The 27,136-nt window shown below is 36.2% G+C and overlaps 1 protein-coding gene across 2 annotated transcripts in view; it reads right to left on the bottom strand.

Moving 5' to 3' along the window:
* Positions 1-27,136, bottom strand: part of NFKB1 (nuclear factor kappa B subunit 1) — a 115,605-nt gene that overhangs the window by 70,013 nt on the left and 18,456 nt on the right. Inside the window, exons 2-5 of one of the 2 annotated variants that reach the window (XM_019025812.4) lie at positions 21,762-21,807; positions 17,413-17,491; positions 13,424-13,464; positions 9,358-9,456 (exon numbers count right to left, since the gene is read on the bottom strand). In XM_019025812.4, coding sequence (XP_018881357.1) covers positions 9,358-9,456; positions 13,424-13,464; positions 17,413-17,491; positions 21,762-21,800 — 258 coding nt within the window. In that variant the 5' untranslated portion in view covers positions 21,801-21,807. The remainder of the gene's footprint in view (positions 1-9,357; positions 9,457-13,423; positions 13,465-17,412; positions 17,492-21,761; positions 21,808-27,136) is intronic. The other variant, XM_031010114.3, reaches the window with a different exon arrangement.

Raw genomic sequence — 27,136 nt, 5'->3', positions numbered from 1 at the left:
AGCTCATCCTTTCTTTCAAATTATCCATGTTAACTATGTTGAATCATTTTCAGTGTCGCACATTTAATTTTAAAATCGACTTGGTTTTATTTTCATTCTGCCTGGTCTGTTTTCTATTCCTAACTTATTTTGTATTTATATATCAAACAATTGGTAATTCAATTATCTGAAGATTCTGGGGATTTAATTCTGCTTTTCATTGTTCTGCCAATTCTTAAACAGAGTGGCTTATTTGCATACATATTTTCTAATTTTTGATCAGGAGCTCACGATTCTTTGAGCCACATACATTTTTATGCTTTTCTGCAAGGCTCTGAGGGTATCCCCAATGTGGAACAACTTCATATTCATTTCTAGACTTGGGGTTTCCTACTCTATTCAGTGAGCATACACTTAACTCTGAATCTGTAAGAATTGGGTTTGTAGTTATTGATTCTCAAGAGAGGCATTTTATCTTCTGATTCACCCTAGGCTGAGACAGGCAACTTCCTCATCACCTCTCTGCCTGAGGATCACCCATCAACAGAAACTATAGCCCTGAGAGAGTCCTGAATTAAGTGGGTGATTGCAGTTTCAATTCCTCAGATTGGAAAGGCCCAAGGCCTTATCTTTTGTCTCTAGGAAGCTGTTAAAAACCAAGCTTCTTGATTATCTAGGTCAGCAAATATTTCCAGGGCAGCTGTGGCCCCAAAGTCCATCCATATCCTATTGTGTTTTCCCAAAGTTTTCTTTTGTTTTATGGCGCCCCAGTAGTTATCATACTTTCTAATAAACTCAGCTACGCATTAAAGAAAATGTTATATTTTTTTTCTAGTGTTACTAAGTGTATTGTAGTGGGAGAATTACCTACTCTACCAGGCTTTGGAAATGGAATAAAATCGATATTTTAAGTAGGTTTTGAAGCAGATTTTTATGTGTAGTAAGGTTTGAGAGCCACACTGCACTGTCTCCCATAGAGCTCCTGAGAAAACATGCTGGAAACTGTAGCTAAGTAAGACAGCTTCACATTTTTTTTTCCTTCAGTCCAATGTTCTGCTATTTAAGGTGGAGTCAGGTGTTAACCAATCTTCTTTAAGTCATGGATGAATAAATAAAGCTAAAGATTCATCTATATGCTTCCACCCAGGCTTTATAAAAAGAAGCTAATATTTGTAATCACTACAAATATTAGCAATAATTTGAAATCCTGTTTTTTTTCTTAAAAAAATTTTTTTTATAGAGACAGGGTCTCACTATGTTGCCCATGCTGGCCTCAAAATCCTGGGCTCAAGCAATCCTCCTGCCTTGGCCTCCCAAAAGTGTTGGGATTATAGGCGTGAGCCACTATGCCCAGCTGAGGTTTATCCTTAATATTATGTTATAAGCAGTTTTCCACGTTGTGCCGTATCCTCTTAATTATCTTTTTAAAACACAGTGGCATAATATTCTATTCCACGGTATACATTGAATATCTATTCAATTATCTGTTGTAATATGTTGCCATTATATAATGGCATGTATTCTTAGAAACTGTCATAGAATTATTGTAGAATCCAAGATTGGCTAGATGATGCACTGTGATTTAGCAATTGTGCAGTGGTTCCCAGGCGTCTCTGTGGTTGAAACACTTTTGGATGATTCTGAAGCCCACCCATGATTGTGAACCATAGATTTAAAAGATTCCTGCAAAGTAGAGACAGATCCTTAACATTATGATAATGAATGGTATTCCATGATGGTTAAGAGTGCAGGCCCTTAAACCATATGGCATGAACTGAAATCTTGGGCTCCATCTCTAAAAGCCTGTGAGACTCAAGTTAAGCTTCTTAATTTCTCTAGGCTTCAATTTCCTCATTTATAAAATGCGGATCACAGAACCTGCATCAGTGGATTACTGTGATGATTAAATGAGATGATGTAAGTAAGCACATCAAGCCATTATTATAATCATTCTGTTGGGTAGAAGGGGACCTAAAGGCAAAAAGCATTGTCTGTGAAAGTCTGCATGCACTTTCCAGCCCATGTCCATGAGACCCCAGGGAGGTGAAGGTAGGCTGGAGGCTTCTTATTTGGAATCCATCTGGAGGGTGGGGAGAAAAGACTGAGACTGCAGGGTAGCCTCCAGCTTCACCTCTGGACCTGCAGATGGGTTGAAAAACAACTTGTCTGTGGAGGAGGCAGTGGAACACATGTGGGGATCTTAGTGCTTCTGTGTGTTCACTTCACCTTATCAAGGCAAATTGCCAGTATGTGACTTTATGAGGTCAAGACTCCAGAATGGAATGCCGAGAGCTGCCCCACTATACCTTCAGACTGAGACCACTGGGTTTAAAAGAAGCCACCAGAGATTTGTTTCGGATTGAACAGTGGTCCCAGAAATAATCATGTGTCAAGGAAGAGTGGAGGGCAGAAAAATGGGAATGGCCAATAGAGGAAGGTCACCAAGCCAGAACTGACAAAACAAAATTAAAAATTCAGACAGTTCTTAAATTCAAGAAGCATATATCTCTCCTAATAATTTCTAAGGGTTAAGCTTCCCAGCTATTATCTGTGTGATAGGTTTTCTCTAATGAGTAGCTTTCTCCACTTTATAATGGTGACTTTGAATATATACAGCGGATTTAGAGGACTATTTAAAAAAATATTTTACAAAGTAATATTTTGTTTTAGGACAAAATACAAAACTTCTGAACTACTTGCAACAAAAATTACCTATAAGTCTCAATTGTGGTTACATATGGGAGGGAGTTTTGTCTGCTTGTCTAGAGCAGTACCTGACACACAGTGCTCAATCAATATTTGTTCAATGAATTGCCTTCTCTCTTTTGGCTTCAATCACTAATGATGAGCTTCATGCTTAATCTGCAAATGTATGGAAGAGCAAGAAAGAAAAAGCAGTGAAGCCCATTCAACTCTTTTGGCCATCAATTCAGTTTCATCTTTTTTCCACCTACTGGAAAACTGAAGGGAGGCTTTCTGGGCTATGTGTTGAGCAACATAAAGCATTTCACTTCATTTAAAATTGATTAAAAATGCAAGAATAAAAAAAGAAAAAATCTTAAAAAATATTACATAGATCATTTAAAAAGATAGCTGCTATCAAAAAGCTAAAGTGATACAAGCTATAGCATGATTCTTAACCATGTTAAATCTTTCCCTTTGAAAATATGATAAAAAGTTATACTCATCTCCCAAGAAAAAATGCACATACATACATGTGTAAGTCTGCATATAAATTTAGGAATCTAAAAAGCCTCTGAAACCACCAACAGGGATCCACAGACCCCAGGTTACAAAGCCCTTCTGTTCAATAAGCAGCTTTTCTCATGGTTTACAAAACACACAGTATAATGTACATAGGGGTATGGTTATTTTCCCTAATTAAATACTTGCGCAGTGAACAGCTTAGGGGTTCAATGGAAATCCTAATAAATGATATGAACTAGGTTCTATACGCACACATAGCTGATTATTGGTGATTTTCTCCCCTGTTGTTTTAAGTAATTGAGTCAGATTAAATTATTTTAAATTAGTACTCCAAATAGATCCAAACCACGTGAATCAGACAAGTCTATACAAACGAAAGGGAGATTATGCAAGGATATGTGATATCCTCAAATGCCACAGCAGATCGGGTAGTCTATTCGACCTCGACAGAAACTTAACATTTAGGATTTTTAAGGAAAGGCACGAAGAGTGGAGCCTTTTTTTTTTTTTTTTAAAATCAGTAGTGGAAGGGGACAACAAAAAAGCTGTTGTTGACCTAAACATTTCAACACTTCTTCCACTCAACATAAAACACTCAAGAAAGACAACATATGTGAGAACCAGCTTTCAGAAAATGTTTGATTAAAAATAGTTACACTTCTATCAGCTGGGTTTCAAGTCCCTTGCATTTGATATTTATAACTAAAGAGAAACTAAGAATACTAACTGGTAAGCTATTTGTACTTTACAATCAAAGTCATTCTTGTCAATTTCTGGTTTTGCATAGAGTGGACCACACAGAAGGATGTGTCACATTAGTTAGGATAGGAAGGGGTACTTTCTGGTCACTCTAGAGGAGGATTGGTGAGAGTTTCTGCAGTCCCATGGGGCTGCTTCTCTTGTCACCCACCTCTGTGAAAGGGAACGCAGTTTGATTTTTAAAACTTCACACGTGGCTTTCGGGAAAAATAGGGAAGTGAGCCTTCCCTGGCACTCCTTGCTGAGTCAAAAGCAGGCAGGGACAAGCTTGGCCTAGAGGAAGGTTCCTGTGCTTTTCTGCCAGCCTCTCCCATTAGGAGCTCCGTGATGAAATTAGAATGGAAAAAACTTTAAAGGGAAATTTTATAGGCAGTATAATAGATTATTAAATGTTTAATGATCGGAAATTTTTCTTATGAAAGGACAAGATATAAGAGTTAGTCTGCATACTTACTTCCCCTAGATTTTTCTCTATTATTTTTTGCTATAAGAGTTAGTACAAACTCTACATTGTGACAAATACATTTTTATCTAGACAGCAAAGAGGAATCAATAGGATCAAAGTGAGTACCAGTTAATCTTCAATGGCGTCCAATTTGAACCTATGTTTGCCCTGAAAAGGAGCCATCCTATACAATGGCAAATTTGGGTTGAAGTTAGTAAAAATTAACTTTCTTGAAAATGCCAGTATTTATAGATGCATTCTTATGTAGTAAAAATATAAAAACATCTTGGGGAATGAAAGTTCAGAGTAGCAGTTTACCTAAGAGAAGGAAGGAGGACAAAGTGATGGATAAGTGGGGTTTTACCTGTAACTATTTTATTTGAGAGAGAGAGAGGACACAGACAGAGAGAGAGAGAGAGAGAGCTATCAAAAGCAAATAAGGTAAGATGCTAATACCTATTAAATTTGTGTTGTAGTACATAGTGTCTGTTATGTCAATTTTTAAACTTTCTATATGCTTGAAAGAATTTATAATTAAATTTTTTTTTAAAAAAAGAGCATAAAGACTTGCACAGCAAGACATTAGAAAGCTAAATGGAAATTTTCTTCTTAGCTATGTGAAAGACACAGGCAGAGCACCAGATGGTTCAGTAGCCTGAGTTCTAGAAATAATCTCAACATGGTAAGAGGGTCTGTAAGCTAGCCTACACCTATGCGAAACAGGGTTTTATGCATGGGACACTATTCCAGTAGAAAATGCACGATTTGAGTAGACTTCTAGAGTTGGTTTTAAAATGATTTAATGTAAGGCATCAAATCTAGACAATCAGTAAGAGAGTAACCCATACAGGCTATATTTTTACATGTTCTATAAAGTATAGTTTGGTGTCTACAGCCTGCAAACCACAGCCAGCCCCCAAATCTTTCAAGTTGGCCCCTGACTCTTTCCTGCTGTCTCCATATGACCGAGTATGCACTGAACTATCAGCGTTTCCAGGTTCCTCTCCAGGCACCGCAGAGTGGTGGCGATCTCACAAAGGCATGACAGGAAGACAGGGTGTGAGGTTGGAGGGAGAGAGGCTGTAGCTGAGGAAAAGCACAGCCCATGGCATTTTACTTTAATGCCTGAACAAATGCACTTAATGAATATGTGGCAAATGTAGGCTCAGAAGTATCGTTTCTTTCCTGTAAATGTAAATGCTCTCCCTCTGAAGTTCCTGTGGGAATGGCTTCTGGATTCTGGGGGTGAGTGTGGGGCCACCCTCCATGAGGCCTCTGCCCACCTGAAAGCATCATTCCATAGACCCTCCCATTGTTCACACACAGTGGACCTAACTCTCCACTTTCACTTTCTCTTCTGTAATAGTTTATAACAGTCAATAGAACTCCCACGTTAGCTTTTAGGGTCATCACAGAATATAAAATGTTGAAGATACATATTTTATCTTTTCTATCTTTCTCCTTAGTATCCAGATACACTAACTCAGATATTCTAACAGAAATTATACAGACACCAAGATCACCATCTTGAAAATAAGAAATATCTACTAATAACCAAGAAAGGCACGTTTATAAAATAATACACTTGGACAATTCTACGTAAGCTATGCGAGACAACTTTATAGTAGAAAAGTATGCAAATGGGTAAGGTTAAGGTTGATTCTTTGTTGCATCCACATCAGTGGTTCTCAAAGAGGGGTGATTTTGCCCCCCAGGGGACATTTGTCAATGTGGAGACTTTTTGGATGTCACAATTATAGGAATCCTATTAGCATCTAGTGAGTCAAGGTCAGGGAGGCTGCTAAATATTTTATAACGTGTCAGACAGCCTCCCACAACACAGAATTTTCAAGCCCCAAATATCACTAATGCCAAGTTTGAGAAACTTTAGATGTATCTATCCCACTGTTTCCCTTACAGTCTCTCGCCGAGCAGGTGCTTAGTAAAGTACCACAGAAAAGACACGTACAATTTTAAAGGTCTTCCTGATTAGAAAGAAGCATGGAGAGCAATTTTTTCCTCTGCTTAAACATTAGAGGGAAAGGGGATTTAAAATTCCTTTGTAAACTTAAAGGTCATCCTGAGCAGAAATAACTATTAAAAGGGATATTTGGAGAAGAGCTCTGGAAAAAAAAAAATACCTGGCCGTTGTCTCTTTCTTTCTCTCCTCCCCATCCTTCCAATTAAGAATTTCTTGGATAAATAAAATTACTTCCTATAACTGTTAGGAACAGCAGAACCATTTCAATTTTCAGTGAACAATGACAAGCTAAGGGAACAATGACAGCTTGTATAGTCATATTCTCTAACCTCTAAGTTCCTCCTCGTCTTACAAGTTGATTAAATGCTTAATAAATGGATACTGAATTAGTGAATAAAAAATAAATGATTTGGTGAAATAATGTGACTGTAGTTGAACCTGCTTTATTATTAGTCGTTTACATATCTATATTTCCCAGTAAGTACTAAACTCCTTGATATAGAAACTTTCATTCTACAAGAACATCTAATGCCCACTAAGTTGTTTCATTTGTAAATTATTTTGTGACTGAGGCAGCAATATGTTTTTGAGTAGATGAAACCTCTACATGAGAAAGATGTATGAAGACTGGGAATAAATGGATGTATAAAGTTTTTTCTTAGCCAATAAATTTATAAGAAAGTTAATGCCATGTGTTTGTTAGTATCAAGAATTGTTACTTAGTCACAAAATACTAGAGCAATAGAAGTAAACAAAATACCATAATTTATATTTTTTGTGCCAAGCCAGTCAGAAAAAACTCCCAGTTTTTCGCTTAAAGTTAATTCTTCAGTCATTATAGTCAGTGTCAATGCTGATAACATGTGTCTTTCAATCCCCTTCTCACAAATATACACATACATAAAGGCACAATATTTATACATGTGACACACAGACACATGTGTTAAAAAGGTAAGTGCTGGGCCTGGCTTCCCCAATACCTGAGTACCCAATGACCAGTGAACCTCTCTCTCCCTTGTTTTCAAGAGTTATCATTCACCATGCCTTTTTACACCATTGTCTGCCCATAATTTGTCCCTTATCTCCCTGCCCCCAGTACCCCAAATGCACACATTATATCTGAGAGGTTCGGTGAGCAATAGCCTGCTGCAGGATATAGAGCCACTAGTCTTGTGAGAAAGGCCAGTTATTATAATTCCATTCTCTGAGTCTGTTTGGGTTCACAGGCATTGCACTTTTTACCTACTGAGATTTCTAAGAGATTAAAAGAGATAATGTTATACAAACCACTTGGCAAGTCTTTGGTGTTTAATAAGTGCAAATTAGTTCTTTATTGCTGCTCCTCATTCCTCATCAAGGTTCTAAAGGATGTGAGGCCATAAGACCGTGGTCTGCTTCTGTGGACTTAAGCCATCATATTTACCCGCCTAATTACCTTTAATAGAAAAAACATCTTTCATTCCACAATTGGAGCCAAGAGACTTAAAATGCAACTATGACTAGTAGTACCCAACTAAATAATGGGTGAGTTTCACTTGAAAGGTAAAGAAAGACATCACAACATTTTGTCTTTTGTTTGGGAATAAGGATAAGAAATTTAACAGGCCTGGGCCTAGAAGATGGATAAGAGGGAAAGGAAGAAACAAAATGCAAGGCTGGCAAAACCAAAGACAGATTTCTTTCTTTCTTTTTTTTCTTTTTTTGAGACAGAGTCTCGCTGTGTTGTCCAGGATGGAGTCCAGTGGCACAATCTCGGCTCACTGCAACCTCCGCCTCCCAGGTTCAAGCGATTCTTGTGCCTCAGCCTCCTGACTAGCTGGGACTACAGGTGTGCACCACCACACCCAGCTAATTTTTGTATTTTTAGTAGAGATGGGGTTTCACCATATTGGCCAGGCTGGTCTCGAACTCCTGACCTTGTGATCTGCTAGCCTCGGCCTCCCAAAGTGCTGGGATTACAGACATGAGTCAATGAGCCCGGCCAGATTTATTTACATCACAACTTTGCTGAGGGCCTGCTCTACTGAGCTTCATCTACTTACAAAAACAAACCAATAAAAAGACTGAGGCCAAAAGTATGTTACACCCTGAGGGGCACACACACATAGTGAGAACTATTTTGTCCAAGCCTTGAATTACTGACTAAATAATAACTTTTATAAAAAACTAAATTACAATTGTTGACTAGGTTTATCTGCAAAATGATTATCAGTCTATGTTTATCATCAGTCAGTCTATGAAACATAGCAGCATATTATGAAATTAAAAGTCTCATATTAACTTAAAGAAAAATATTCTCAAATAAACAAACAGCCTGAACATGGTAAAAGGTATGACCAAATACACCACCAGCATGTCACGTAGCAGTTTATTCCAAGAGGGCCACACATCTGCTCAGGCCAAGGCCCTAGGGTACTTTCAGGCTCTCTATGGAACATGTACACATTTTCTCATTTAATCTCTAAAGGACCTTATGAAGTATATACTATTAATATTTCTGTATTTTATACATTAAGAGACTGAAGTTTAGAAGTATTGGTTAAACCTATTCAAAGCTACACAGCTAATAACAAAGTCTGGATCCGAATTCATAATCTTAAATAATATACGATATAATCCATACACTCAGTCACTTGTTTGGTTTTTCACTAAATCTCCAAAGAGTCAAAATCAACCATTTCTTTCAAAGACTTACTAAAGTTTCAGGAAGTATCCAATTTTTAAAAATATTTAAGATGATCAAGAAATAGTAAGTTTGTTAGCTAATGCTGAAGACATTTCTACTAAATTGAAATGTTAACAAAGTTTTAGTATCTGTCACTTCTATTGCTAGGAGACAAATTTCTATTTAAAAATTTTAATAATCATGTGAACACTTCAGCTTAGGAGCGAAGGCAACCCGTACTCATTTAAAGCAATTCCTTGGAAATCGTAGGAAATCAAAATTTCCAGAATTCAAATAGAAGGAGAGCTACCACAAACTTACTTTGACCTGAGGGTAAGACTTCTTGTTCTTTTCGCTAGAGGCACCAGGTAGTCCACCATGGGATGGGCCTTCACATACATAACGGAAACGAAATCCTCTCTGCAAAGGTGAACGTTAAGCCAATTAAGTTTGAGAAACACTTATTAAAAATTACGGCAACAAAGATACATACAAATTTTTAAATCTTATGTCTACTAAATGAGAGAAGAAAAACATGAAACTGTGAAAGAGGGCTCTGTAAATAAGAATCACTTTTCCCGTTATCTTACTACGAAAAATGGTATTAATTGATATTTGTACACTAAGATATGGCTAAAAAGCCAGGTACCTAAGCCCATGGAACCTCTCATGCTATGCATGTGTGGAGAGTAATCTGCTGAAGAGTTTAGGCTTCAGACTCAACATGTTACGGCTTGTTCTAGTCAGAGCTTCCTTGTCTTAAATTGCTGCTGCCAAGCTCTGAACTGTACCATATTAATAAAAGTTATGCTTCCTTGACTCTTACTTGAAGACATTCCTTTATCTACTGATTACAGCTGGTTCAGCAGGGACTACAGACATGTTTATTTAGATATACTGTTTCAGCGTTGTAGAACACACCCTATGCTAGACCCTGCATCTGTTAAGCTTCTCTCAGCATTTCAGAGGATAAGATTTTTGTTTTTATGATTATTGATATGGTCAAGCTCAAGATTGAATATTAACCTACCAGAATGATTCCAAAACTAGATAGTTCCCTTAAATACTATCTAACCCAGAAATTTTATAGATGTAGTTAATTAATGAAGTTACCTGGAAGCCTTCACTATATAAACTACTGTGTGCTGATAAACACCTAAGAAGTGTCATGTTTTTTCATTTGTACAAAAGGGAAGATTATACCAGACCATCTTTAAGGTCTACTCCAGTTCTAACTTTTTATGACTTATAAAGCTAACTTATTCATATTTGTATACGAAGAATAAAACAAGGATAATTATGACCTCATCATCATATTAAGGGAGGTTTCGCTGTATTTCCTGATTCAACTTTATAATGACGTCAATCAATTTGTGGTAGTGTTAGTAGTTTATAACCACATAGTCACTTAAGCAGATGATTTTCTTTTTACAGATTCACTTTTTGGTGAAAAGAAAATATGTTAAGATTTTTTAAGGAACATTCTCACCTTTTGTTTCTATTGTGGGACCAACTCTGCATATATAGCACTAGATCATCTGCCCATCAGCTCATCACACCCACTAGCTGCTGGTGGGCGTTAACTCCCTTACTCATTAAATTGTGGAACCCCAGCAAGCATGCAGATTTTGACAGCTTTGAGCTCATGAACAAATGTAAAACGTATGCACTACTTAGACTATACTACATTTCATTATGCCAAGTAGGGTCTTGCAGTCTCTGAGCAGTCCAGGTGCCTTGAACTGATTTAAATCTCTGGGAAGCATCTGGAACTGTTCCTATATTATTCAAAAACTTCCTGATTTCCAAAGATCAGTCCTCAAACACATTTACCAGATAAGTAAGGCCTAAAGTAAATTCCCTGGTCTGGGAAATTTCCTTAATGCACACAAATGTCTAAAGTTTATGATCAACTCATCACAGTGAGACCTAAAACAACTCCTTGGGAGATTCCAGATCTAAACACAAGGGAAGCCTTTGGAGATGAAGTTTCAGAGGTAATTCCTTTGTTTTGATTCTCACACAATTCATATTTAAAAATAATTTACAATTTCAGCCCTATGCCTTTTGTAAGCAAACACTATTGGTTTTTTAAATAATTAAATGAAATTTCTAAAACCATGAAAAAAACAACACATGTATAATAGCCTCCAGAATTAGCTAACCATAAGAATATAGATTTACTTGACTGCTAATTTAAACACAACTTGAGTTTTTGAACAGTATTAGTTAATTAACACTGATTAATATGCAACAGAACTGGATGTTCTAAAAATTAGTAGTCTATGCTATGACTCATCTCCGTCAGAGCTGGGGAAAATCTGTGGCTAAGAGGTCCCAAAGAAAAAAGAATCTTTTTCTAACTTAAAAAAAAAAACAAAAAAACCCCAAAACCACACACACACAATTCATTATCTTTAATCACAAAATTCCTTTGGGACAGTTGGAAAAATATAGACACGTATGTGTTTATATCTTATTGGGAGTGGTGTCAAATAGACAATACTTAATAGATATTTTTCATGGTTACATACGAGTATCTAAATCCTCAGAAGTTTTTAACCTGAGGATGAAAATTTACAACTGTTTTCAGGAAGATGTCGTCAAATGCATTGTCTGGATGCATTTCTGATTCTAAATTTCTGAGATCAAAATTTTGCCTTTAATCCACATTCACTCATCTCAGTAACTCCATTTGCTTAAAATGAGTCATCAACCTCAAAGGCAAGGCTACATCCATTCAGTCAGAAAGTCTGACTTGAATACAACCTTCTTACTTTCACTGAATTCAGATATCAAAATAGCATCACTTTGGTAAACACATTGTTTTACTCACATAAGCTTTTATATGAATTAAATTTTGAATTTTGGAACTACATTAACCCTTCAGGTAAATCATAAATGCCAATTTTTCCTTATAACTGTTGGATCCATAATAAGGAATTACATTAAAAAATTCTTATTGTAGTGCTATGCTTATGAAAATGATATTGGAAAAAATACTTTGGCATATGCAGACAAATTTCAGTTGATTTCTGTTTCATAGACTACCTAGATCTTAAAAGCTGGGAAATTTTCCACGATGCCAGAGCCCACAGAATTTTAAGGGATAAAATTTCACTGGGAATTGATGACCTTCTCTGAGAAATAACTGCCAAAAAGAGTTGAACATGGAGGTAAAGCAATGGAGTGTTACTGGCAACCTGAGGAGTCAGGATGTGACACCTGCAAGAACTAGAACCATGCCCCAAAGTTTCATGTGGCATTCTTGCCCCCACAGCAAAAACTTTCATCTAATTTCAACCTTATAAGGATAGCCTGTTCAGCAATCATTAAGACATTTATATCAAATGCTGACCAAATATAACACATATATAATATCACGATTCTGGAAACCACAACGCAGTGGATGCTTTATTTAAGCTTGTGACCTAGTTAGCATGTGTTAAATGTTACAAAATGCAAAAGTGTTTCACTCACCTGAGCTAATGAAAAGAATACTTAGAAAATGTACTGGGTAATACAGCTGCAAGAGGACAGGTATCCATATCCTCAGTCACATACAAATGTGATTAGTTTATCCATCCAAAGATTTACTGACTGTCCTCATTCTGTGGGGAACTACACCATTATTTCCATTCCCTAATAACTGAAACCTCCTATAGGCAGACATTAAAGATTGCCTTTCTTTCTCTTTCACAGCATTGGTCCCATCCAATTTCCTATAAATATCCACAGAGTTGGATACAGTGAGGAGGCCATTTCAGTTCTGAGCTATTCTCTACAGACTCTAGTGGTAAGGGGAAGCACCTGAAAAAATGTTCCTCTCCTGACTCCAAAGAGGCTGACACCAGAGGGAAGAGAATTCAATAGTTCATTCTAACATTTTACTTCCCACTGGTACTTTCAGTATGTTAGGTTACATGTTCCAAAGGCAGCACAGAAAAGGCTGGGGCTACCAAAGGAAGGAGGAAGGCTAAGAGGTACTACATGTGCAAGGATAATAGATGGATGTCGCTCAGTGCATGTGAACTGTATGCATACGTATTCCTTATAAATGAAAATGAATGGAAATCACCTCTGCCTTTCCTGGGAGTGGCTGGTAAGTTAAGCTGGTAGAGACAGCAGAATACTGTAATTAACTGTAATTCTAATACTGTAATTAACTGCAGTTTTACAGAACTACATACTGAGGCTCAGGACAGTGTGAACAATGACTAAGAGAAATGTAAAGTGAATGAATAAAGCTGTTACATAATTTGTCAGGTTGTTGATCTTTCAGATAAACTACTTCCTTCATAGAACTCATTTACTGTTCTTCAGTGCTTATGATCTCAATATTAGACACTGGAATCTAACATTTAAAGTCCCACCCCTTTAATCTTACCTGTTTAGGTTGCTCTAATATTTGAAGGTATGGGCCATCTGCTAAAAACAAAAACAACAAACAGACACCAAAAGAAACTGTGAGGCTTCTCAAATTTGGTATAAAACGTAAAGCAAGTAAAAAACGGAAATTATGTTTTTATGTAGAAATTTCAAATCTATTTTTGGTTAAAATTCCACAAGGATATAATTTCTCTTCCTTGTCTGAAATATTAAATTAACCCTTATTTTAACAATAGTTTTACAAGTTTAGCGAACCACAATAAGTAAATGTTTGTTGAAAGGTGATGGCACATTTCCTAACCCAATAAAAGGCATATGGCCGGCAAGAATTGATGTCAACAGCCTTCATAATCTTGTCTCCTAACAAAGCATTTTAAAATGACAAATACCAATTAAAAGCAGCAACCACTTCTGGGCACTATGACATTTTCTTTGGCCTTCACATCATTAGACACTGACTTTCATTCCTCAAAGAGAGTGTGCTTAATGTGAAATTAAAAGATACTGATCTAGCAACCTGTATGTATACGTCTGATAGACAGATAATTATCTCAGGCTATCTCTTTTTCCTTACACTAGGTTTTCTGTTCCTGTCTTTACTTGAAGGGAAAGTACTACCTTCATTCCTTAACTGGTTAGTTTGTTTCCCCTTTCCTCCCCGACACTCCCAATGTAATCTGGTCTATCAGACATGGTAAAATTTTCATATTAATCCATAACTTTTGATGTTTATAAGCAATTTTGAATATCGTGCTATCATATAAACTGTGTTCTAAAACATCTCAGGCATTTTATAAAATACTGAAAATAATTTAATTGAAGATAGGTACATGCAAATTAGTTACTGTAAAAACGCAAAGAAAACTAGAGGCTTAATGCATACCCTAATGGTATCTGACTCGAAAATTCAAAGGAAAATCAGAATCTCTGACAACATAAGTACAAACTGTTCAACATGAAAAAGTCCTTAAGCTTCCCAGCTGATTTTTATGTCAACAGTACAATAATCCATAGCTTTGCAATAAATAAAGGCATATGGTGGTTCTCATTTATGTGAATGTAAATTAAGATGTTTGGTGCTAAAAATATTTCAGGAGAATGCTTGTATGTCCATTTTAATCTTCATTTTCTCTCAGAAAGAAGCTCAAGACCTCTTATTTTACATAAATTTGTAAGGACATAAACCTTCAGGTTGAAATTAAAAATAAACTATAACACAAAAGAGAATTTTCTCAAAATTTTTTTTATTTTTTTTTTGAGACAGAGTCTCACTCTGTCACCCAGGCTGGAGTGCCATGGCACAATCTCGGCTCACCACAATCTCTGCTTCCTGGGTTCAAGCAATTCTCTGCCTCAGCCTCCCGAGGAGCTGGAATTACAGGCGCCCACCACCATGCCCAGCTAATTTTTGTATTTTTTTAGTAGAGACGGGGTTTCACCATCTTGGCCAGGCTGGTCTTGAACTCCTGACCTCGTGATCTACCTGCCTTGGCCTCCCAAAGTGCTGGGATGACTGGCGTGAGCCACCTCACCCGGCCTGAGAATTTATTTTTATCTTTTCAATATTATGATAAATCAGGATAAGGCTAGAGAACTGGAGAAAACAAGGGTATAATTACTTCCTGTTATTATTCAAGAAATTTACAAGGAAGCGAGTTGAAAAATGAATGCATCTGAAATGAAGCATACACAAGAAAAAAAAAAGGGGGAGTCACTGGTCAATGTATTAAATTACCATCTTTTGTCTGTATGAAATTCACCCCTGGACATTTTAAATTACTTTTAGAAACATAATCATAATTTAAAAATTCCCCCACCAAATGGCTAGAATTTAATTTCGATATGGAAATAAAATTGATCAGAAATAGAAATATTTTCACACTAAGATACAGCCTGTATGACAATGTAACACTTATAAAAACATTCCCTGTTAAAATGGTGAAAGAACATATCAAGACAGTCCTCTAACAGAGCAATATTTGGATGTCATGAAAAATACAGAGGAGTTGGAAGCATGTTTACATTAAACTTCAAGTCTCTCACTTTTTATTAACTCTGCTAAAAACAACTGCAAATTTGCTATTATTTTTCCTGTAGGATTTAATTTCCTTTAAATATGTGAAAATTCACGTAAAATAGAGCCATTTTTCCTCTTTCAGGCAACACATTAAAAGTTAAATCAACTAGAAAATTAGATTTGATATGCATGTATTTGTTGTTTTAAGGCCAACATTCTTTTGGCCACATTTCTGTGCCATGAAAAGGACATTCCACTGTGCAGAGAAATTTAACTTTAGACCTAAGAGTTATGTCGCATCCCATAGTCTTCAACAAGTACTAGATCTACTAAAGGTTTTAGATTTCAAAAAATCTAGAAGACTAAAATAATCCATTTTAGAGTTACAAGTTAATATTGGTTTAGATAATCAACCTCTCTACCTCTTTAAAAATTTGAATACAACGTCCTATATATCTTGGACTATAAAAATTGTACTATGACACTGCAATGAAGAGGGAAAAACATATAGGTAAAAATGATGGTGTAAGAATAACTAACAAATTAGATTTTTAGGTGTAATTTGAATAGTTTTTCTAATATTATGGCAAAATAATTTCTACAACATAAAGCTGTGACCACAGAATATTTACTGAGATGGTTATCTTGATAATCTTATTTTCATGCCCATAAATCTGAAGGAAAAAAATTAAAACATCTGCCTCAGGATACTGTTTGGTATTCACAAGACATTAAGTGAAAATGTGTGTATTTCCTGTGGACAGAACCAAGTTCTTATATTTTCAGTAATACATTAATACTAAGAAAAATACTTTGAACTCCAAAATTAAAAAGTTCCCAAGAAACACACACACTACCAACTACCAACACATTTACTTGTTCACAGGAAGCTGACCTAGAGCTCAAATTGGACAGCACTTCAAAAGATCTCAGACATGGCAGCCTAAAAATAATGTTTTGTAGGGGTAAAGACAGAAAAACCTCTGAAATACACCTTTACTAGTGAAGGTGAAAGTATAGTAGATCTACCTTTTTCCCTCCCATGAAATTTTATTTTAGTATCCTAGAAATACTAAAGATATAAATGCAGAAAAAGTTTTCTGATCTAAAACAAAAGAAAAGTAAGTACTGTAGTAACCATGATAATTTTAAATGAGAATAATACAAATGGGATAAAGTCTACCAATGAAGACAAGCAAGTCCCTGGTAAATAAAAGAGCTGATGCCCACTTCAGTGATTACCAAACTCTGTTTTACACATAACTTCCATAATTCACTCACACTGCTTTTGAACATCTGTTAAGTCCCACTGGTGACGGGTGAAGTGAGGAGAGAAACAGAACATAAAAAGAGCCATCACACCAAGCTTACATACAAATAAATCACTTTTTTTAAGAAAGAGAGTTTTTTTTATTACTCTTATGAAATTAAACAGTTGCCAATCGGCACAATTAATACAGTCATGTTAGAAGGAAGGATTATGAGTTTTATCCAACTTGTCAGAGTGCAAAGTTATAAGCTTTTATAAAGATGATTTTTCTAATGAGATGATTTTTATGATTTCTGTACACTTTGATTCCCCAGTGACTGGCACACTGGTAGTACACAACAGGCCCTCTTAAATGTTTGAAACAGAAATGAAGAGTGGAGACTGCCTCGTGTGAATCTGAGAGAAAGGACTTAAAAGGAATACAGAGATAATAAAGAAAATCCTCGTATTGACTAAAGAAATTCCTTCTGAGTAGTCCTAGCAGATATGAAATGCAGTAAACCATACAAGGGGTAATTGAGATGAAATATTTTTGTGCAAATATATTTCAAGAAAGTATATTAAAAGATTGGTTTTTAAAACAAATCACCATTTCCTTTCTAGGTACACAACTGAGTTTCTAGGACAGACTATTAACAAATCCTGCATTTTACTAAGACTGAAAGCAGAACAACAGGGTAACAGGGATGAGTTTTCTTACCTGTTGGCAGTGCCATCTGTGGTTGAAATACTTCTGGATTAAATATTGTATGGGTCAAAGAAGGATCCAAATGAAACATCTGTAAAGAAGAACATTTAAATGTTTCAATCATTATTTTTCCTATATTATATAAAAAATTTGAAGTTGGGACACCTAAAACGTAATAATAGGAATGAAACTAAAGCCAAAAACAAAAATCTGAAAATATTTTAAATCAGGGTTTTAAAAGATCTTCATGAGACCTAGGTAGTTCTCATGTGTATAAAACTTTACATAGGGTTGGACAACGTTTACGTAACAAAGGGATTTGAGAAGCATAACTTGGCTATAAAGTCCCCAGAGGCAGGGACCTGGTCTAGCTTGCTTACTGGTATATCTTCAGGGCCAAGTACATGCTTATCACAGAACAGATACTCAAATAGTTGTTGAATGAATGATTTGAAGCTTGTACTCTCTTAGAAGTATAAACAAAAGAATATAATCCTAGAAATCAGTATTTCCTCTATGGTGGTAAATATACCCCTCATCTAGCTATCCAGTGTCAAGGCCTGAAAGAATGCTAGAGAGCACCTCTGGGACTATTTACAGAATAACTGAAAATATAACTGACAGTACAAGGAGTAGACAACTAAGCACTGAGCTCACTCATTTCTTTTACCTTCAGTTTCCTAGCATAACACAAAATACCTGGAATTTAGTGGGTGTGTTAAGCTGAATAACGACCCCCTAAACATGTCTGCATCCTAATCCTCAGAAACTGTGAGTGCTACCTTATATGACAAAAGGAAATTTACGTATGTCATTAAGGTAATGATATTAAGATGAAGAGAGTGTCTTGAATTGTCCAGGTGGGCCTGATGAGAGGGGTTCAGGAAATCACACTGAATAGTAGGAGGTATGACAATAGAAGCAAGAGGCTGGAGTGATGAGAGGGTGCACAGGGAAAGTAGGCAGCCACTAGAAGCTCAAAAGGCAAAGAGATGAGAGCCTCAAGAAGGAAAGCAGCCCTGCCAACACCTTGATTCTAGATTTCTGAGCTCCTGACTCAGAAGTATAAATTTGTGTTGTTTTAAGCCCCAAGTATGTGGTAATTTGTTAGGGCAGCAACAGAGTGGGCATGCAGAATATTTTGAAGAAAGTACATTTTATCTTAATAAATTACTATTCATTACTTATCAAAAAACATTGTAACCGCTGGCTCATTTAGGACTTTAAAACTGTATTTCTGAGCTTGCTATTTATTTTAGCCTAAAGAAGTTATATGTTTGAAATGTCTGTGGACAGCATGGAAACCAGCCATATTTTACTTTTTATGAGAGACTAGTAAGTGTGCTGAACTAGCTTTTCGTTTCTTTTAGTAGCCAGTATTACAGTTTGTCTCCTGCCCTTAGTAGTAAATTATTGAAAGTTCTGGGGTACTGAAGATCTTCGTATGCCTAGTTAAATTAAGAGTAAGAAAAATGTCGTTTAAATAAAGAGTACTTCAGATTCATTTGAGGGATGCAAATTTTCAACTGAGGAACAAAGAATGCGCTTCACTTCAATGCTTATAAGATTAAAAGCTCACTGATGCTATTCATTGTTTGCTGAAAAGGAAATACAGGAATGAAAAACCATGTTCCGCAAAAATGGGCCTCATTTCATACAGGATTTTAACAGTCTCAGAGCAAATGTGATAACCTAGCAGGAAAACTCTTTCCTGTGGTGGCTAAATGACTGGCGAGTGGGCAAAAGGGCTCACCTTAGGAGAGAGATATACTCTTCACTTCAGACTAAGAGAGAAGTTGTGTTGTGCTGCAGCTTGCATTGTTTATTAGGTCAGGGTGGAGAGCAAATTCCAGACTCCACTAAAACACTGAGGACATGCAAACTTTAGGAAATATAAACCACCAAGCTCAAGCCAAGAAAGAAAAAAACTTCAAGAGCGCTTGCCTCAAAAGTGGAAATGTCAGAATATGCCCCACCCCTGTTACTGATGATCGCAAAGATGCCCACATAAGAAAAACTTTCAAAATGAATGTTTTCAGCAGGTTTTACTCTTCTGTGGCATAAAGAATCATCTCTTGTTGATAAGATTTCCTGTGTACAGACAGGAAAGGATGGTTTAAAATCAAGCAGAAACAATCCTCATGCTGGTTAGTTCGCCCTTAATTGTTAGAGAAAGCACATTAAAAGAGAAAGGTAAAACAAATGGTTTTGATAATACAATTAGCCAAATGTCTTTGCTGCAATAAAAGAAAATGTTCCTAGATTTATCCTAAATCACCATTTTAAAAATAAAATTAGAAAGGAGCATCTTAATGCGAAAAGCAATGCAGTCATTCTTTCTAAATCAATCAGAATATTACCCGAAGTAATAAATGCTATATATGTCTATTTTATTTATAGAAATGATACCAGAGCCTTTAAAACGTATTCCACTTCTGTTTTTATTTTTCTGGCTGATTCTTTGCAGGTGTAATTTCAGAAATCCACTATTTTAAATGATTGCCACTAAAATTTAAATGTGACCAGGCTATCCTGGCACCTAGTGTTCCTTCACCTTTTCTAGTCTAGCAAACTACATCTTTCAAAACTCAGCTTACGAAGACTTCCTTCGGAAAGTCCTCCGTAACTCTGCTCTTCCTCCAACGTAGCACCCAGTGATGCTGCTTAACATTTCTATCCCACTCTGCGCAGACTACTACTACAGCATATATCACCATATGAAAACAATGTCTCTGTTCTTCCTATTAAAATAGTAGGTTCCTGAAATTGGAGTGTATATATCACTTATTTTTTCCCCACTAAGCCAATGTTCTGGCACGTAGTAATACCTCAATAAATAGCTGATGAATGAACAAATCTCCATGTTTTAAATACTTCTTGGAATCATTACATAAATAATTCAATATTGCCATTATAATTGCTCCAGAGTCTGAAAATTGCTTCCAAATGATTATGTGTATACATACACATACATACATATATATATATACACACACACACACACGAAAAAGAGAGCAAAGAGAAAAGCAAAAATGTCGGTTTTAAGAACCAATGTAGATTTGTTAGATTATTCCAACATTTCTATTTATTTTTTCCAACATTTTTCAAAATAAAATATAGGAGAAAAAGAAAAAAGGACACTGCTATCCTTTCATAACTACTAATATAATGATAGGAACAGTTTTATGCTTAAAAAGCACATTCATTGAATATTTTTGACTCATCCCTGTTAGTGTGGTGCTAGCATTTCTATTTTACAAATGAGAAAAGTGAGGATTACGGGGACTAAGTGATTCTTCAAGTCTGAGGAGCTGATCTGTAGTAGTCAGTACTTATATAAAGATCTTCAAATTCTGAATTCAAAGATCTTTTCACTACAACAATCTGTCTCCTTACTAGATGAGTTTTAAATAAAATTTTTTTTTGGTATAAATTGATGGGGTACAAGTGCAATTTTGTTACATGCATAGATTGTATAGTAGTCAAAACAGGGTTTTTAGGGTATCCATCACTCAAATAACATACATTGTACCCATTAAGTAACTTCTTATCATCCACCCCCATCCCACTGCCCTCCCATCCCTCACCTTTCTGAATCTCCATGGTCTGTCATTCCACTCTCTACATCCATGTGTACACATTAAATAAATATGTCAAGGGGCTGTAGTGGGTTAAACTGTGTTCCCTCCCAAAAAGACACCTTTAACTCCTAATCCCCGGTACCTGTGAATCTGACTTTATTTGGAAATAGGGTCTTCGCAGATATAAACAAATTAAGACGAAGTCATATTGGATAAGGGTGTACCCTAAATCCAATGATGCCTTTGGAAGAAAAAAATATGAGATTTAGGTTTAGAGACACGCAGGGAAGAAGCGCACGTGACAATGGAGGAAGAGATTGGAGCGATAAAGCTACAAGCCAAGGATTCCCAGCAACCAACCAGAAGCTAGGGGAGAGGCATGGAACAGATTCTTCCTGAGAGCCTCCAGAAGGAACCAACCCTGCCAACACCTTGATTTCATACTTCTAGCCCCCAGAACTGTGAAATAATGTATTTTGTTGTTGTAAGCCATCAGGTTTGTGGTGATCTGTTATGGTAGCTCTAGAAAGCTAATGCAATAGCTATCCTGTAGCATATACAATTTTTGTGCAACAATATGTGTGAAAGCAGGGTGTAAGTTACTCATTTCACATGACATATCCTCTCCAACTTCACATGAAAGAACAGAGAAACTGAAATTAAAAAAAAATCTTACTAATTTTAGAATTTTCCTAATGCTAACTTACTAATGTTGCCTTTGCATATTTTTGAAATATGAATATATTTAAATAAAGTTATCAGTGAGATTATGACACTTACTTGTTCAGGCCTTCCCAAATATGGATCATCTTCTGCCATTCTGAAGCTGTGTATTAAAACAAAACAAAACAAAACTGTAACACTAGAATAAACTTTAAAAATTCTATCACCATGGAATTCATGCAGGAATAAACTGTATTATACCAGTAAGACCAAATATAATCCTTTTTTGAAGACCATAGGAGGAGGACATGATGTAGTTCCTCTTTGGTATCTAAATCTAACAGCAAGGAGATTGCATAATCTAGGAATTACCACTTACTTATGATTCAATACCCTCGTGTTAAGCTCGCCACAGTGTCCTGAGTTTGGTACAAATCATCCTTATGCTTTGTATAAAAAATCATACATACTGGGATTCTTAGAAGCCATTTCTTTTTATCACCCTCTGAACTTCAAGGATTTACAGTCTTAGTTCCTTAAGTATACTGTTTTCTAACCCTTCATAAACTTTGTGATGGTCCCAGAACTGTCTCAAAGTTTTATACAAGGTTGAGAAGCTCAAAAGGGACTGATCAGTACTCTGCATAACACAAGGCGAGGACTGCTATAGTGTACCAGGCTCTGTCCTCTAGTGCAGGGGTCCCCAAACCCTGGGCCATGGATAACGCAGCACAAAAAGAGGTGAGCAGTAGGCAAGCCAGCCAAGCTTCATCTGTATATACAGCTGCTCCCCATCGCTTGCATTACTGCCTGAGCTCCGTGTCCTGTCAGATCAGCAGTGGCATTAGATTCTCATAGGAGCATAAACCCTATTGTGAACTGTGCACGCAAGGGATCTAGGTTGTCCGCTCCTTATGAGAATCTAACGCCTGATGATCCCTGTCACTGTCTCCAGATGGGTCATTGTCTCCCGTCACTCCCAGATGGGATTGTCTAGTTGTGGGAAAAGAAGCTCAGGGCTGCTACTGATTCTACATTACGGTGAGTTGTATAATTATTTAATTACATATTACAACGTTAATAATAATAGAAATAAAGTGCACAATATATGTAATGTGCTTGAATCATCACAAAATCACCCCCAGCCCCCAGTCTGTGGAAACACTGTCTTCCACAAAACTGGTCCCTGATGCCAAAAAGGTTGGGGACTGCTGCTCTAGCATGTTCCACAGAAGCAAGCCATGTTTCTGCTGTTGTCAAGCTGGTACAGAAACTCTGTAATATTAAAAGTGCAATAAAAATACAAAAATAAAAGCCCTTATTATCAAGGCTATAGGTCTCAGATTTAATCAACTCCAGCTAAACATTAATATACTGCAGGCCCTAGCAATCTTCTATTACCCAGAGGCCCTCCCTGATAGAAGCGAAGAACCACATGGTCAGATAAAGATAGTATCTAAAATCACATATCATTTGAGATTTACTTCCTTGAGAAATGTCCTTATTATTATTCAAATAAAGGTTAATTTTATTTAAATTTATTTAGATCAAATTTTAGATATGTGACATGAAAAATGAGAAAATTAAAGAAACACAAGGCTGAGGGTAAATATTAATTCCTGGGGTTATTTTTCTTTTTTTTTTCATAAAGTCTATCAAGCAGTCATGAGTACTTAGGACTGCAGATGAGAATGTCAGCTACCCATCAAAATATGTTGTCTCCTTTTCCATAGAATTAGTATTGTAGCTGGAAATGTGACTGCTTACCTAGTGTATACCCCACACTTCGTTGGAGTTAGAGATGGCCATCTGACCAAATGCTCACCAGTGCAATGTCAGAACTCTTGCATACCACTTCCAGGTCTGGGCTTAAGGCCCTTGACATGCTTCCTCCACAGAAACTCAGACATGGAGAAGACCTGGCTTCTACCAAAAACATGATGATTAATAGCCTAGGGGATGGCAGATAAATGAGAGGAAAGGAATGAGGATCCCTGAACAATGCCATGAGACAGATCTGCTCTGACCATCCAGGCTGCTCATGCTGGTGGTGACGAGAGAAAGAAATAAACTTTGTTCTTTAACCCAAATGCACTGTCAGGTCTCTTTGTTCAAATAGGTTAGCCCTCACCGTAATGAATATATCACATAACACTCCAACAAGCACAAAGCCCTCCAGAAAAGAATCTGATTTTCAAAGAAATCCTCTCCTGCTGGAGCACTGTGTGAGTGAGGAAGAGTGAGAAAGCTGATGAGCATTCTAGGGGGATGCAGAACAGTGTACAACTTTAACAAAAGGGAAAAGGGCAGCTCTGAGTCCTTCAGAACATGAAGTTCATGCAGATTTGCAGGGAAACATTTGTCTAAAACAAGAAAGTATTGATTGAAGATATACAGACAGCCACAATTAAACAAATCTCAATTAAGACAAGCAGTTAAAAAAGGGAAATTTGACCTGATACAGTAAAGAGGGTAAGTCACTTGAAATTTAAGAGTTCTATCATGCTGGCTGTGTGATCTTGGATATTAACTAAACTCACTGCGGCCTTTGTTTCTTCAACTGTAAAAATGACAGATTTTGATGGAATGGACTTTTGAAAAGAATATAACCTTGTTGAGCTTAGAATATGTTAATTTACAAATAAATGCCTATTCAAAGAACATATCCCCTAAGTCTTAATATTTTTTGGTAAACTTGGATTTTTACACGTATTTATGAGTATATATCTATATTAAAGAATCATTAGCATAGTTTTCAGTTATAAGAAGAATACTAGTAAAAACATTACACTTAAATACAGTACTGAATACCAGCTAGAACAATCAATGTCAAAATCCCTATCCTTAGAATACCACAGAAGCTCAAACTTCCAAGAAAAATATTAAAACCATCTTTGCCCTTAAGCTTTCTGTCAATCTAGACTGATCTCCTGAACCTTCATAAATAATATTAGCCTATGGTCCTCAAAAACAGAGGTGAGGCTGTTGACGTGTTAATTATACTGATTATATACATTTAAACCTGTGGATGGTTTTCCAGACTTATGAATGTAAACAGTTAACATAAAGCAGTCCTCACTCTAATTTTTAAAATTCAAATGAAACCTACTTTATTAGAACTGATGCATGATCACTACTATAGCTAAAACCTTAATGAAAATCTGTCAATTGCAGGCACCAAACTGCCAAATTAAACATGATCTTCCCCTTCAATATCCTCCCCATGATTTATACACCAATTCTTGCCAAAGGATCACAGTTTTAAAAGCCTAACAGCAGTCCAAGGCTCACTTGGGTGATAGTTAAAATTTGAACTTTTACAGCCTTTGCAATACAGTTCACTGTAAAGAGCTGAGGTAACAGTAACGCTATGGTGATGTCAATGTTAATTCACAATTTAAAAATGAAATGTCAAAAGAAACCAAGAATCATTTGGAAAGGATGAATCACTAAGTAATATTTGCATTAATTATAAAAGCAGGTTTTATTTCTAAAATGTTGAAATACCAACTAAGTGTCTGGAACTAAAGGATTAGAAAAGACCAGGGAAAACCCCTTCTACCTCCCTGTTCCCCCAGCCCTTCCCCTCACTTTCCCTTGTTCAATTCTTTGCTTTTGAGGAAGGACCTTGAAGCCAAAAGGGCGATAGTAAGTTTCCAGGGGAGAAGATGGGACTAATCTCTGCATCTCTTTTCCCAATAGTGAGGTTTCTAGGAAGATTTTCACACCATGGAAAAAGAAATAGAAAGTATAGCTAGCTAGCAACAAATAAAATAGCCAGTGAATTGCTTGTGTTTTTTCACATGAAAAACATAATGTTACAACTAGCTTAGTTCTGAACATGTGATGAGTTCTATAAAATGTGTAATGGGTTATTTTCTGAGCCTGTGTGACAATGCCCCCACTAACACCAAAGTGTAGCACATGCGCTTCTTGGTGAAGGCTGTAGGACTGAGTGGATTAACTTGAAAGCCACAGAATTGAGCCATTAAGGATGGAGTTGGGGGCACGCCTGTCCTTGTAACTGGGGAAACTTTCTAGGATCAGAGATGTTCACACTTTTGACCATGACCCACTGTAAGAAAATGTATTCTTTCTATAGGATTTCATTTTAAAAAATAAAACCTTTTCGAACTCATTAAAATGATTTTCAGTTTGAAAAAATAAAATTTTAGGTGTCATCCAGAGAGTACAGTTGGGAATCAGGGAGAAGTGTCTCTACTTTCAAGATTATATTCAGCCACAACAGACACCACTTAGGTGTGATTTTAATACCTCATCTTGGATAGCAATGAGGATGAAACTACAAGAAAAGGGGTGGCTTTTCATCATTTCTCTGCTGGCTAATAAACTGATAAAGAATGTGAGGAAGCCTCTTCCACAGAGAAATTTTCTGGAGGAAACAAAATACTTTGCATAAAATGCGAAACACTCAAATGAGAGTATCTTTTGATTCTGCAATTCTGCCTCAGGAATTTGTACTTAAAAATTATCTGAGCAAGTGTGTAAAAAAATAAGTACAAGGATATTCACTGCAGCAAGCAACTGGAAATAATCTGTATGTCCTTTGATAACAGATTGTTTAATTATAATTATCCACATTTATAAGTTAAATATGCAACTGTTAAAAATAATACAGTATACAATATAATCTGTATACAGTAACGGGAAACTTTTACTAAGTTATATGTTTCTATATTGTAATTTTCTAACTGAATTATGTAATTAGAAACATATATTTAAATAGGAAAAAGGAGAAATTTAAATCTCTCCTGAATTTAAGGTTTGACTCTGACATCTTTAACAATTAATGACATACAGTGAATAAAACATGATAAATGAGCCAAAAACTTCTAAGCACTACTGAAATCTTCGTAAGAAATACAATAGAAAAATTTCAACTTTAAAAGAGCTGTTGATTGACAACTTTCTGATATTGGCTTAGTGGTGATGAAAGAAAAGTTGATGACGGCTTAGTTACTTTTTTTTTGAAAAGCTGATTTCCGAAAGTTTTTAAAAAGGAATCAATTTGGTGTGCTACAACATTTAGATTTGTATAAACTAATTTTCCATGTTTTAAAGCTCCTCCTTCCATTTCCACATCCGTGTTTCATTTGGGTGCAATGTGATCAATTAACATGTAGAATAGCTACCTGATATACCAAATACATTGTGCTTGGAGCTGGTAAAGATAAGGTCCCTGTTTACAGTGGAATGTCAATCCAACAGGTATGGCAGATACATATACAACATTCAGCTAGTGAGTTCATACAAAGCTTATTAACACCTAGTATAATACACAGCAAATGTTAAGCCATTTTATTAGATGGCATAATAAGCAATATGTTTGTGGTAAATTATAAGAAGAGGAATATAAACAGCAAAAGCTTTAGACATTCTGAGAAGACTCAAGTATTTTGTTTCCCATTCTGCACTTATGGGTACACTGACAATTCCCTTTCTAAGGTGGCTGGCTATGTGTCACTGCTAGA

Source organism: Gorilla gorilla, chromosome 3 (genome assembly GCF_029281585.2).
Source record: "Gorilla gorilla gorilla isolate KB3781 chromosome 3, NHGRI_mGorGor1-v2.1_pri, whole genome shotgun sequence".
Taxonomy (NCBI): Eukaryota; Metazoa; Chordata; class Mammalia; order Primates; family Hominidae; genus Gorilla; species Gorilla gorilla.
The sequence above is the reverse complement of the archived record's forward strand: the minus strand, read 5'-3'. Positions and strand labels throughout refer to the sequence as shown.